The sequence below is a fragment of the Apis florea genome, unplaced genomic scaffold (assembly GCF_048593485.1).
Source record: "Apis florea isolate Af1SG1 unplaced genomic scaffold, ASM4859348v1 contig_3081_pilon, whole genome shotgun sequence".
Taxonomy (NCBI): domain Eukaryota; kingdom Metazoa; phylum Arthropoda; class Insecta; order Hymenoptera; family Apidae; genus Apis; species Apis florea.
The window spans coordinates 3,080,676-3,095,099 of record NW_028256703.1 but is presented as its reverse complement, the minus strand read 5'-3'; the positions used below and the strand labels follow the sequence as shown (position 1 = coordinate 3,095,099).

Here is a 14,424-nt window from a genome sequence, read left to right as displayed (position 1 = left end):
CAAGCTGGCGAGCTTACGAGGTAGGTGAAATGTGTCTCGAAAACAAGGACACGGGCTGCGTACTTGCAAGAAGGTACGTGCTCGAGGAACTTGATAGCCGGTTTACCGTGTTTTGCGCTGGTGTCACGGTTCTCGCGCTCGCGTGTGTGCGTGTGCTCGTATAGAAACCTGGCCCAGAAGAAGAAGCACGGGGGGGGAGGGAGGAGGGGCAGGGAAGAGGCCGGGCTGAGATTAAACAATTGACTGGCGTGATAACGAGGGCACTTCCCGCCACTAAACCCATCCTGTCGTGTCGTGTCGTCTAACCTACGACACTCTCTGAATCCACTTAATCCTCTGCTCGTCCATCTGCCCTTCAGCCATCGCGTGTTGCATCATAACGTGGAAATATACCACGCTGTGTGTATACCCTCGCTCCCAATTACCTCCATCACTAAATATCCCGGCGAACAGCTTTTAAGAGTTTTCGTAAAATTGTTGTTTATCTTGAGAAAAAAAAACGATGGAAAGTTTGAGAAAGAGAAAAGAGAGCCGGCTCCTTTTCTCAGATTGGACGAGATTTAGCTCCTCGCGCGAAACAATCATCTCAAGGAACAAAGAGAATTTAATAATCTCGTTAGTGCATTGAATAGAGAGAAAAGCAGAGAAAGGCTCGTTGAGATTTACCTTTTGAAATGATTATCTTAAAGGATAAGGAGACTTTGATAATCACGTTAGAATATCCATAACGAAAGGAAAGGCAGAAATTATTATCTTAAAGGGTAAAGAGAGATTAATAATCGTTTGAGTGTCCAACAGAGAGAAAGATATTCGTTGGGTCGAGATTTATTCGAAACGAATATTTTAAAGGATTAAAAGAGTTTGATAATCGTTAGAGCATCGAATAGAGAGAAAGACAAGACATTCGTTGGGTCGAGATTTATCCGAAACGAGTATTTTAAAGGATTAAAAGAGTCCTTGATAATCGTTAGAGCATCGAATAGAGCATCGCAGAGATTTATTCGAAACGAAATATTTTAAAGGATTAAAAGAGTTTGATAATCGTTAGAGCATCGAATAGAGAGAAAGACAGGGCGCTCGTTGGGTCGAGATTTATCCGAAACGAATATTTTAAAGGATTAAAAGAGTCTTTGATAATCGTTAGAGCATCGAATAGAGCATCGCAGAGATTTATTCGGAACGAAATATTTTAAAGGATTAAAAGAGTTTGATAATCGTTAGAGCATCGAATAGAGCATCGCAGAGATTTATTCGAAACGAAATATTTTAAAGGATTAAAAGAGTTTGATAATCGTTAGAGCATCGAATAGAGAGAAAGACAAGACATTCGTTGGGTCGAGATTTATCCGAAACGAATTTATTTTAAAGGATTAAAAGAGTCTTTGATAATCGTTAGAGCATCGAATAGAGCATCGCAGAGATTTATTCGAAACGAAATATTTTAAAGGATTAAAAGAGTTTGATAATCGTTAGAGCATCGAATAGAGAGAAAGACAAGACATTCGTTGGGTCGAGATTTATCCGAAACGAATTTATTTTAAAGGATTAAAAGAGTCTTTGATAATCGTTAGAGCATCGAATAGAGCATCGCAGAGATTTATTCGAAACGAAATATTTTAAAGGATTAAAAGAGTCTTTGATAATCGTTAGAGCATCGAATAGAGAGAAAGACAAGACATTCGTTGGGTCGAGATTTATTCGAAACGATTATCTTAAAGGGTAAAGAGAGTTCGATAATCGAGAGAAAGGCGGGGCGAAGATTGGAATGGCAAACATTCAATTCGTTTGTTGTTCTCTCGATGAGAATCGCGGGTTTAAATTGAATGAAAGGGATAATTTCTTTTGGCGTGTATCGCCATTAAGATCGTTCCATCGTGTTACTTAACCGGCGATTTCCGGACTCGTTTAAGAGTCTCGTCCGGATGGAGATGCACGCTCGAATCGCGCGTAACCTCGATGATTTCCTCGACCAAGTTTACGCAATTTGCTCGGAGAAATCGGGGATCAATGGAATTTAACCACGGCCGCTCGACGAATATTTCTCTCTCTCTCTTTTTCTTTCTTTTCCAAAGGCCAGACACCGACTGACCTTTTCACGGAGAGGCAGCGTTGTTGCTGCCAGTTGAAACTTAATCGACGTTTCCGATCGACGTATCTCTCTGAACGCGCGGAATCACAGACTATCCATCCATCCTCACTTATTCTCGCGGAACGATTATCGAAAAGAACGAGTCATTCTCGTCATCGATCTTCGAAATCTTTAATTACAACGGTCGTTCGAACTAGGAAGGAAGAGAAGAAGAAACTAACCGAGTACTAACTAACTTGGGACGACGGTTGGCTGGGCGAAGTCGAGCGCGTACGTATGAAAACCACTCGGCATGACGTCTTTGTGCCCCAGTTACAGAACAATTTACAAGCCACGGCGAAGTCGAGTTGTTTCGAATCGTTCCAAATCGAGTAATCGATCTCCTCGGACCGAGCGAAATCCGAAGCATCGCGTTTCTTCTCCAATTTCGCGGCGGATCGTCGTCGTGGATTAACTTGTCACGGCGATTTTATCCCCCCTTCTGAGGGGCTCGCAAATAGGCACACGCCGATAGATGATTAATGGAAAGACGAGTCGAGGAAGACCGAGGTGCTCACCTACACTTGCTCCTGAGGACCTGAGGTGTTGTCTCGAGGATGATGATGACTGTGATGATGATGATGATGATGATGATGATTGTTCGTCTTGGACGCGTCCAATGTCTGCCCCGACTCGATGTCGATCACGCGGTGATCGTCGTCCCCAAGGATGAAGCTGGTCTTTTTCGGCGACTGGTGTTGCCCGTCCTTGGCCCTCTCGTGATTCTCGCCCAGGCTGTACCTTCTCGGGGAAAGGTGAGGATGGGGCGAAGGCTCGCGATGAGGTTCCGTCGATTCGACGAATTTCGCGTGCCTCGTCGGATCGTTTCTGCAATTTCGAAAATGGAAAAAGATGCAAACAACGATTTCGTTCGTTCGTTTGTTTTCTCGATATATTTGGATATGTATAGGGAGGGAATACCTGGGCTCTAAATGCTGCCTCGAGGGTGATCTCGGAGGAGTGTTGATTTGATCCATGGTTAACCTCGAGTTGGATCTTCTTATCGCGCACTCGCTTTTTCTCGAATCCAAGGTGGTTTTGGACGCCTCCTTGTGCATCCTCCTCGCCTCCTGGCTCGGCACCCGACTTTTCCTCAACGTCGCGTTTATATCCTCCAGCACGCGATCGTAGTCCTCCTCTTGATTTCCGGAATCGTCTTGCGGATAATTCGAAGAGTGCTCGTTGTCCAAAAACTTGTCGAATGAAAATAATTCGAATATATTACAATTCTCGCTCGAATCTCGAGAATATTTGAAACATTCGAATTTCATTGAATAAAAGTTGAACGAACGGCGAAGCAAGGAGAAAAGGAAATTACCTCGTTATGCGTGTAAAATATCGGCTGTTTCATCTCGGTTTGCCCGCTTTGCACGCTCTCGCGTCTGAGAGAGCCGTCCGGGCTTGTGATCATAACCGGAATCGGAGTCAACGATGCCATTGGCACGTTCATGTGCAATCCACCGGTGGACGACGCCAGGCTGGAACCGGATCCGGTGGTCAGAGAGCTGCTCGATGCATCCCGGTAATGAGCGAATCCTGTGCTGCTCATACGCTCTGAAATAATAATTCGGATGGAAGAACCAGGAATTCGAATTAATTCGAATATCGTATTCTATTTCTCCTCTTCTCGGGGAGAATATCGCGAGAAAGAAAAGTAAAAGTTGGAAAAGTATAGTTTTGTATGCAACGTTGCGACGTATAAGGTATATATAAATATATATACGCGTCTGAAAGCTAGTTTACACGTTTTATACCTCCTTTCGCTCTCTGCATCGCCTTAATTTTGTCCAGATCGGCCGCCGAGCACAATGGCGTATCGACCTCGTACGTATTGTTGAAAAGAGTGTAGTTCACTTCGTATTCCCCCGTCTCCTTTTTGAACGTGATTATATGTTCGAACCTGTGCCCCCATAAAATCTCAGAGGGTAGATAGGAGCTTCTAGCTTGGGTCGTCATGCCGGTCGATTCGATCACGCCTGAAATTAAAACGAACCAACAAATTTTGATCGATCTCTCCCTACATGTCAAATACCTTCCAATATAACCACGATCTCGAAACGTTCGCGCAGCATATCGCTGGCCGATATGTGATAAAGGGGAGATTGCTCGTCGATCTTGTGCACGATGGTCGTCGGCCAAATGAACAAGATCTTGTCCTCCTCCCCGTCGCTGCCCACCTTCAGCTCCGTTTGGAAGAAAGGCAACAACTCCCCCTCCCTGGTCACCTGAAAATTTTCCAATCGTCTTCCTTCTCATCGGGCGAGATTTCCACCGAGATCGCTCACCTTTCGTTTGATCATCTGCGCTCTCACGTGAGCCTCGATGATGTGGCTCTTCCTCATGTCGCCGACGCGGAACATGAGACAGGGTTGGCCGTCCCTCTGACAGATGACCGCGTTCCTCGAGAACAGCAACGTCTGCGTCCTCTTCTTGGGGCGGGAGAGCTTGGCGAAAACTATCCCCACCATGAAAGCTTGCAGTATCACACCTGTCATCGACTGGATACATATGACGAACACCGCCTCCGGACATTCGTCCGTCGGGTGTTTCGATCCGTACCTACGACATCATTTTCCCTTTAGTTCCTTTCTCGAATTCTTCCTTTTTTTTTTTTTTTTTTTTTTTAGGGCAAAACGTATCGAGGATATTACACCGACGATACGTTCAATTGACACGTTCCTTCCATTCTTCGTTCTTGGATCTTTTAGGAAAGAAAATTGGCGGAGAGAGTTCGTGGTGGGGGTTCGTCTAAGTTAAATTAATTCGGGGTTACATAGTTGTTCCAAAGGCGGTTTACAAGTTGATTAGTCACCCGATCGTGTGCTGGGTCTCGATCGAGAAGAGGAACGAGCTGGTGAACCCACGAATGTTCTCGATGCACGGGACGAAGGTCGAGTTGGAGTTGGCGTGATTCTCCGGGTCGAGGTCGCCGTGGCTGTACGCGATCAGCCACCAGATCAGGGCGAAACCTAGCCACGAGAGCAAGAAGTTCATCGAGAACACCAGAAGAGTCCATCTCCATTGCGCGTCGACCAGCGTCGTGAAAATATCCTGGGGGAAGAAGAAAATATATATGGAAGAATAATATGGTGAGCGATTCGGCTCTCTTCCTTTCTCGTTAAAAGAATCGTAAAAAAAAAAAAAAAAAAAGAAAGAAGGAAGAAACAAACAAAGAGAATCGAAGTAAATTTACGAGACTGGACTAGAAGGAGAGGACTGTAACGGGATTTGGGGAGCGAGAAAGTTAAACAATCGCGGTAATTTTAACCCACGTGTCGAAAAATATACGTTTCTAGAGAATCTAGGAATATAGAAGTTGCATCAAAGTGGATACATAGAACGTATATATGTATATATATATATATATATGACAATTTGGCAAGTAATTGGATTCGAGAAAAATAGATCGAGACGGAATCAAGCTCGCTTTATTAACGTTGAATGAAACTCGAACGAAAACTCGGCGAATTTCCTTGCAAAAGAAGGAACCGTAAAAGCGTTATTCCCGTTTGGGCGAATAATTTGCGGGATCGCCTTGGATCGGATCGTCGGCGCACCGCTTTTAGAAATATTTTAAAATTACCTGAAGGTAACGTCGTCGTCGCTTGGCCACATTTCCTTGTACGACGTTGCAATCACCGTGCTTGAAAACCACCCTTTTCCGTATTCTTCGGGAGCTGAATCTGGTCTGCCGGTATCTGAAAGCGGTATCAAAATCTCTTTAGCTTTGTCGTTGAAAAAATTTTTCGTCTCGTTTCGAAAAAAAAAAAAAAAAAAAAGATCCATTCCGTTCGTTTGATTAGAAGAAAAAAAAGAAGAAGAAGAAATCAAACATCTTCTTCCTATTTCTCCCTCTGCTCCCTGCCAGAAAAATTCTCGTTAGAGTACTCGATCGGCCGTTCTAAATTTGGGACCCGTTTTCCAAGAAGTTCACTGACATCTCCGCTTCTTTTTTTACCGTCGAGTTTCCACTCGAACGCGGTTCGAACGAGGGAGACGCGCTCGGTTCGACGAACACACCTGATGGAAGGAAAATGTTGCGTTTCACGGGGGAGGGCGCAACGAGACGGCGCAACGAGCCTCCCACGGCTTCTCTAAAGGCCGTTTTAAAACGGTCTGAAATACACCGAGGCTAATGCCAGAGGACATAATTCATCGGGAACGTTCGCTCGACGCCAGGATAGACCGATCTGTATCCGGGGGCGATACGCCAGAATATCGACAGACGAAGTCGTCGGGGTCCTGATACTTTTAAATGAATCATTATCGCGGTTATCCTCTTAAAAACAGAATAACTTTCGAAAGCGTAGCATCGAGCGCAAGCCAATAATTTTCACGGCAGTATACTATACCCTCGAACTCTATACGAGAAATCGTGGTTCCATTTAAATTTAAAGAGCAATTAATAGAACGTGATCATTCGTATCGAATCGCGACCGCAAATTTATTCGAAAAGGTTATACGTACGTTATATATATATATATATATATATATATATATATAATTCTACTCGTATTTTTAGTTATTTTTCAAAGATGAAGGCAACACGGAGGAATATTGCGTTTCGTTTGTCCTCCGTTATATTTTCGGCATCGCATAGTTTTCATATCTTCCTACCTATTCGCTCTCTATCGAATTTCTCTCTCTCTCTCTCTCTCTCTCTCGATTCCATTTTGCCGCGAAAAAGAGTAATCGGGAATATCGTTTCATCGAGTTCAATAATGGTGTTGCACCGGGTGTCGCGAGGAAATTCTGTGTGGATCTCTGAACCCTGCCCTATGGCCTTTCGCGCCGCTACGCGAAAATAAGTATCGCGAAACCTGACACGTCCAAATATTTGGTTTTATCCGGGCAGCTCGCTTTATCGACACGTTCGTTCGCCTTACCTCGCACTTTCGATCGTTTCGATCACGACCTCGAAGAAAAAACCTGTTCCCTCCTTCTTCGTTTTATTTATTTTTGTCGATCGAGAGCAAAGAGTTGAAAATATGGTAGAAATCGCAGGGTATCGTAGGTATTTATCGTCGAAAATGAATCTGCGCGCATGCACACTTACACGCGAACGAGTCGAACTAATCGGTCGACCCTTCTAAAGTTAACTCCGAGTCTTTCGCTAAAAATACACCGATTCCAATTCTATCCCCCCGAATGAAATGTCGTGTTTGAGACGACACAGGTCTCTCGTTATTCGCGTGACTTTTGTTCATCGAAATGCGATCACGATCATGATTCATTCGGTTCCGAGATAAGATAATATTCGTCTCTTCGATGATAAATAAATCGATCCCGATCGACGAGAGCGTATAATAAAATCGATGAAAATCACGCGTTGGCAAGAGATTCGAGGTGTCGAGTAAATTTTCGAATCGAAGTAGAGAGAAGATTTTTGGCGTGTAAGCATCGGATAAAACGGATGATCGATAATAACGTAATAACAGAGATTGTGCACAAACGTTCCTTGTCACGGATTTAGGAGGCGATCGATCAGATCGTATCTCCTCGAAAACAAGTAGAACGATACTTTATAATTAGACCGATATTTCCGCGTTATTAACGCTACCATTTCGACGAATCCGATACATCGATCTTTACGCCTTTAAATTTTGATAAAATAAGACGAAGAATTGGACGATTTTTCTCAAACTCCGTGCGATAATAATACGCATAGCCTTCTCCCCTTGAAACGACGAACCAACCAAATCTCGAATAACCTCGCTAATCGCCGAATATACATAGTCTACATAGCCCCGAGGATCGAAGCAGCGTCGATCCAAACGTTTTAATTAACCGAGTTGGGAGGAATCCGTGGGTGCAAAGTTTCCGGCTGGCGTTGAATTCCAGCGCGGCGGCCAGACGCGCGCTCGTCTCGAAATCCAGAAATAAGCACGCGGAAAATTCGCCTAGACACTCGGCGAGATTTAGAAACGGCACGCGTTGCGGCCATCGATATGAAGGAAAATAAGCAGCCGCTCAAGTCGTTGGCAATGCCCTCGCCGATCTCTCTTTGAACTTGCCTCCTTTTACCCTCGTCCCTGATCGACTTTGTCGCGGCTCCAACCCTCCCCTCCGAGGGGAGACCACGCGGGATGTTTCCATTCTACGACGAATATTAAAGGGGATACGTGGGAAGGTGGATCGAATCGACGAGGAGGGATGATAGGATGACGGTGAAGATTTGTCGTGGAAAGATTCGGATGGATTTCGAAGATTCGTTTTAATTTGTGACGAAAGAGAGAGGGTTTTTGGTAGCGATTTTCAACGGACCTAGACCGCTGTTCGATTTGGCTTGGTCCGACGTTGTTCTAAATTCGTGTTGTTCGCTTCAGTTTCAACCCTGACATATTGACCCGAGATGAAAATAGATCAAGACCTCCACACCTGTTCCGACTGGAAAACGCGAGAGATTTTCACGCGCTCGCCTTCGCGTCGAATTCCACGAGGAAAACAATCATCACAACGATCGTTAAAAATCTCCTCCCCCAGAATTGCTATCTTTCCTCTTTTCCCCCTGCTCTCTCGGAACCAGTTTAAGAAACTTGGATTCTTAAAAAGAAAACGAACGTAATTTCGATCGCAACCAATTTCCTCCCAGTTTTCCTTTCGAGTTTTTAAAATTATTAATCGATCGGGAAACAGGGAGGGGGTTTGCACAAGGTTTCGAAAGGTCGACCTACGCGCGGTTGGTAAAACGGAGCGATTTAGAGCGGACGAGAAAGTGGCTGCGATTATGATAACTAGCCGCAATAAACCGTAATGATATAAACCGTTGACAGACAGAGAGAGAGAGAGAGAGAGAGAGAGATTGTTGTTTAAAGAACGTTACCGCTGAGATGGTACGTTACGAGCTTTTAACTCGACCATTGGTAGTCGTCCTTGATTCGGTCATCTCTTCGTTTCGAGGCGGATAACAATCAGCCATTGTAAACTGGATTCGCCGATCTCCGTTCGCTTTATAGACGGCCAACGTCTTTGGAAGAAATCTAAAAATCAAACCCTTACTCGTTCCTCCCCCCTTTCGTGGCCACGAACGAAGAGTTCCCATTTTTTTTCTCTCTTTCTCTCTTTCCTCGAATTCGTTATTTCTCGCAGAGACGAAGCGCATCGAAAAGAATAAAAAAAAGGAATGGGAATGAAAATCGACATACTTTTGCAATTCTTCTCTCCACGCTGTTTCCCCCGACGTGGTCGCTTTAACGACCAGCATCGACACTTGGGAAAGCGCCCTCCGCAGGCCGGATAACGCCATTCCCTCGCCCAAGTGGATCTTCCCTGATCCCGAGGAACTCGGGGAAAGCGTCTTGGACGGTGACGTATCCATTTCCTCTTTCTCACTCACCGCGCACCAATTCCTGCCTGCCTGCCTGCCTCCCCCCCCCTCCCTCCCCCTCGCTTTCGTCCGAAAGGCAGCAAAGGGCACGCGTATCGTTCACATGATCCGTCGCACGAGTCGGCGATTAATCATCGACTAATCCGACCCGGCCTCTCATCCCTCTTCTCTCTCTTTCCCTTTCTTTCGAATCGACGATCAAAGGTCGGTGATCGGTAAAAATAAATGCTTCGCGAATTTAGCCGTCGCCGTCCACTTTATATCGATGTGTCTATTTAAAGCCGGACGAAGTAACGATAGATCAATTAGGTATTATATTAGGTGGAACGAAATGGAGGAGGAGAGGAAAAGAAATAAGCTCGGATTCCTTCCTTCCTTCCTTCCTTTCGAGGGGGTAACGTCGTGCGCGCACACCGTCTTCAGAGAATTTCACCCGTCTTCAGTTTAAAGGTTTGTTTAAGGGGGCGAGAGATTGGGGCTGTCAAGGCCCGACGAATAAACAGCTCATCGTCAGAGCCAAATATCGCAGCCCGTCCATAGCCACTGGAAAATCCAGATCAATCTTTTGCACCACATCCGTTTCACACCTATTTCTTTGTCCCGAGATCCTCGCGGATCACCTTCACCATCGATTCCCTTCGAACTCTCCTCCCTCTCTCTCTCTCTCTCTCTCTCTCTTTATATCTTTCACCTCACACCGGATCATACATTTCGATCCTCTCGATCGCGAATCTCGATCAAAGAACAAAACTTCCTTCCTTCTTTCTATTTCCTTCTTCTTTTTTCGAGAGAGGAAGGGAGAGAGAGAGAGAGAGAGAGAGAGAGGGAGAGAGAATCTGGATTTCCTGGAGCAAGCAACTTTCACGAGGTCACTGATTTACGCACTTTGCCGACTATTAATAAGAGCGGTCGCGTCACCACGGTGAAATCATTGAAAAAAATGGAAGGCGGCGCGGAGGAAGGGAAGGGGCGAGCGTCGGTGTGAATGGACGACACGGGCTCGTCGAGGAACCGTGGCTCGACCGACACTGAGGCGATCCAATTTTGACCCTTGCCGTACACGATTTCCCTTTTGTCTTTGCACACGCAAGTTTGGCACCGTTCACGGATCGGATTCGTTCCATTCGCCAGAGATGGAGCCTCGATGACACGCGACACCCGCTCGAAAACGAGTCGTTGCACCGCCGATTCACCGCCGCCTTTGTCGCGCGCATTTCCGACCGAGCTTTCTCAACCGAGCTTCTCGACTCTCGCTCTGCGACCCGAATCCGCGCCTTTTTATACACGTCGCGCTTCTAATTTCTTCTATTTCCAATTCGTACGTCTATAAATTGTCGACGGGCGGACGTTTTCAATTGTTGACGAGATTGCGCCGAAAGAGAAGAACTGTTTCCCCGACACGGGGGGAATGAGAATTCTGTGCAACGCTCGCGTCAGTCTCTTTTCTCAAAGCGACGATAACGAAGCAATAACGAAATTTTACAATGCCGTATTAAAAAAAATTCCTTCGACGAACGAAAATAATTAATTGGATAAGAATTTTACGAATCATCCCGAGGTCAACGAGTCGAAGACACGAAGAATTCGTTTCTACATCGCGAGGGAAATAAATCGAAAACGAAATGTTGTACTATCGAGTAGGTAGTAGAGAGGAACAAAGTTGTATTCGAAGAGAAATGATGGAAGGAAAGAAAGAAGGAAAGAAAGAAAAATAATGTAGGATATGAGAGAAGGAAGAAGCGTTTCGACGATGAATCCGATCGTGGAGATTTTTATGGTGCGCGCGTAGACAGTGATCGAACGCCGGCGTCGAGGCGTCTTCCGCAATTAGGCGCTTCTATTCTCGTATCGAAAGGCAGGATTTCTGCCGATCGTGGCAGAGGAAATGGGAACGGGGCGCTATTTTCGCGGGGTCACGTATTGTGATCCAGTTTTCACCGACCGGGCGTATTTTTGACAGCGCCTGTGAAAATCGTTTCGCGCAATTATCTCTCCTCTTCAATGGAATTAGATCGATTCCAGATGGAACCTCCCGCTGCCTTCGCGTCAATTATTTTCACGTTATCGTCCATACACGCGTGCATAAACGTGCATGGAATATTAAAACGAAACCAACGTTCGAGTATAAATTATTCGCTCGTTGATAATCGTGTTCAATGATCGAAGAATTATTGGAAACTAATTTTTTCTTTTTTCTCTTTTTTTGGGTTATATTCGATATTCGATATTTGAGCAAAGTTTTCTTCTTCTTCTTCTTCTTTTTTTTTTTTAAGCGTGTTTAACTTTTTCGAATATTTTGTCGCTTCTCGGAACATTCTGAAGTTGCAACGTGGAAACAATAGGATCGTTATGAAGTGAATTTATTAACCATTTCTCGCTTGTTTCTTCGTACGAACTTATGGTAATAAAGCTCGTGTTTATAGCTTTCGCGTGTGTTGAATAAAATAACAGAGTACTTACAGGGAACGAAGTAAAAAGGAATAGTATTTCCTTTTGAAACCAAACGCTTTCATGTTTCAATGTATAGTTTCGATAATATTGAATGTTTTTACTTTTAATATTTTACATATTCATATATATGTATATTTATACCTATACGTATATATACATATATTTATTATTTAGCCGAAGAAAAGACTGAGGTCAACTAAAATAGTCGAGTGTCGACTAATCTTAATAACGAGTGCGACTACTTCTTTTGTTGTGCAATCTATTCTAAATATCGCTCTACTACTTCACATATTTAAGTTTTCCTCCATTTAAAACTAGATAAGGAATATTTTCGATATCTTTCGAGCAATTGTGTATATTCAATGCAAATTGTAAGTTAATTTTAATAGGAAAATTAATATTGTTACTATTATTATTACCATTATTACAGAGAAATCGTCGCGCATTCGCGGGGTGAAAAGAAAACTCGTGGGATAAAAGAAAAAAAAAAAAAAAAGAAAGAAAAAGAAAAAAAGGAAAAAAAGAAAAAAAATAAGAAAAATTCACCTGCTCAGCAGAGGACCGGATTCTCCTTTGAAACTGATCCTGCTAAATGTCCTTCTCTGAAAGTTGGTCAGGATTCCTCGTTTCTGGCCTTCGTTGTTGTCCCTTCCGCCCTCGTCCGCGGAGTCATCGCACACTTTTACGGGAACAGTGGTCGTCGAGGGGACCGTCGAGTTCACCAGCAGCTCGTCCAACGGTGCTCTGTCACTGTCTCTGATCGTATGCTCGCCCAATTCCTCGTTTGTTCCTTCTTTCCTCGCACAATTCTTTTCGCTCATTAGCATTTCGTTGAACGATCTCGATCTTCTGTGTCTCTTTTCCTCTCCCTCCCCCCCCGTATATTTATATGTTTCACCTCGCGTTACGTGTTTAATCCCTTTTCTTCGTTCCCCCCTTTTTTCTTTCCTTTCAAAAAAATTATCTCACGCGATTGTTCAGAAGGGATTTCTAAATCTTTCCCCTCCTTCAATGCCGAACGAGGGATCGAAACGCTGTTATCCGCGAGCATATAACGCGGATAATCATAAAAGTTTGCGCGGTTTGATTTTTTTCCTTTTCTCTCTCTCTCTCTCTCTCTCTCTTTTTCTTTTTTTCCACTGATTCACGGGTTGTAAATCCAACGATAATCTGAAACACGTTTTTCAACGTCGTAGCGCAGCATCGCGTATGCGTCAAACGAATTTACGATCGGTAATCACCGCCACTCTAACTCTTCGACTCCTCCTTTTGTCCCGCCCGTTCCAAATTCAAATCCATCCTTCTTATCCCGCAAATCTTGTAACATGTCTTCGACGCGGGCATATTACTTTCCTCGCGAAGAAATTATCGCCATAAACTTTCTATTGGGAATGCTCGTTAGCACCATCGATAATGCAGGGAGAGAGAGAGAGAGAGAGAGAGTCATCAGATAGCACCATTGTGGACACTCTGGGAAGGGGGGATGAGCGCGGGGGGGGGGGAGGGGGGAGGAAGGGAGGGAGGGAATGTTAGAAAATTACGCGTTCCGTCCAAATAAGAAGAACGTCCCTTCGTTTCCAATTCTTCGAAACTTTAAAATCCGTTTCACAACCGTCCACCGAAGTTCCACGGCCACCAAGCTCACGCATCGTGCGATTTCTCGTGCAATCCCTACTATCGTTCTTCATGCTATCGTTTATTCTCGTCTCATTCCGTCATCCATTATCACTTTTCCGCATCCGTTGACCATCATGACCACGATAATATCCTGATTCCCCTCCTCTCTGTTCACAACGTGTGCACAACAATGACGTGATTCAAAGAAAGAGAGAAAGAGAGAGAAAGAAGTGGAGAGACGGAAAGAGAGAGAAAGAGAAGAAGAATGAAGATATAATTCGAATCAATTTTTCCACTTGGGAGGAATAATACTCTTACGCGTACAACCGGTCCCAGATTTCTCTTCGTTACGACTCAACACGTTGGTGTAGAGGGCATGTAGAGGCGAACAACAAGCGTATTTGTCCAGTTGTCGGCGTTTCCGTGCAGCGCAGATTGCACGCTATTTCCAGCAACCGGATACACGAGGTACGACGGATCTTCACCATCCTCGCATCGAGGATCATTCATAATTCCCCCGCGACAGCTTCTTCCCGTGCGCCGGTCGGCCGTGCACCACGTTCACCTTAAACGTTGCATAAGAATTCGTCCGCGTGTCACATTGGTCTCGTATCCGATCACGACCTCCTTTTCTTTCTCCTCCTCGCCCTCCTCCTCCTCCACCTCCTCCTCCTGCCTTCGATTGATCCTTCGATTCCCGGGGAGGATTCCCGAGGAGGATCCTTGGATCCAGGCGTCGAAGCACTGACCGATCGGTGGCTTCGGAGGCCGGCGAAAACTCGTTCGGAACCTGTCAACGCGAGAACCACTTCTGAGATTGCGTGCGCCGCGGTATAAGCGAAAATAATCCACGCACACGCGCGCGCTCGCGCTCGGACACCCACACTTGCCGAACGTGTGT

The 14,424-nt window shown here is 45.0% G+C and overlaps 1 protein-coding gene across 4 annotated transcripts in view; it reads right to left on the bottom strand.

Annotated features, from left to right (window-relative positions):
- The window catches only part of LOC100871940 (inward rectifier potassium channel irk-1), a 23,649-nt gene extending 9,225 nt beyond the window's left edge, over positions 1–14,424 (bottom strand). For 2 of the 4 annotated variants that reach the window (XM_086909231.1, XM_031917372.2), the window contains exons 1-9: positions 12,453–14,424; positions 5,712–5,826; positions 4,941–5,179; positions 4,414–4,687; positions 4,161–4,353; positions 3,883–4,104; positions 3,447–3,682; positions 3,050–3,321; positions 2,647–2,956 (exon numbers count right to left, since the gene is read on the bottom strand). In XM_086909231.1, the coding sequence (XP_086765357.1) occupies positions 2,647–2,956; positions 3,050–3,321; positions 3,447–3,682; positions 3,883–4,104; positions 4,161–4,353; positions 4,414–4,687; positions 4,941–5,179; positions 5,712–5,826; positions 12,453–12,733 (2,142 nt within the window). In that variant the 5' untranslated portion in view covers positions 12,734–14,424. Of the gene's footprint in view, positions 1–2,646; positions 2,957–3,049; positions 3,322–3,446; positions 3,683–3,882; positions 4,105–4,160; positions 4,354–4,413; positions 4,688–4,940; positions 5,180–5,711; positions 5,827–9,273; positions 10,172–12,452 lie in introns of those variants that run through there. The other 2 variants (XM_086909230.1, XM_086909232.1) reach the window with 2 other exon arrangements.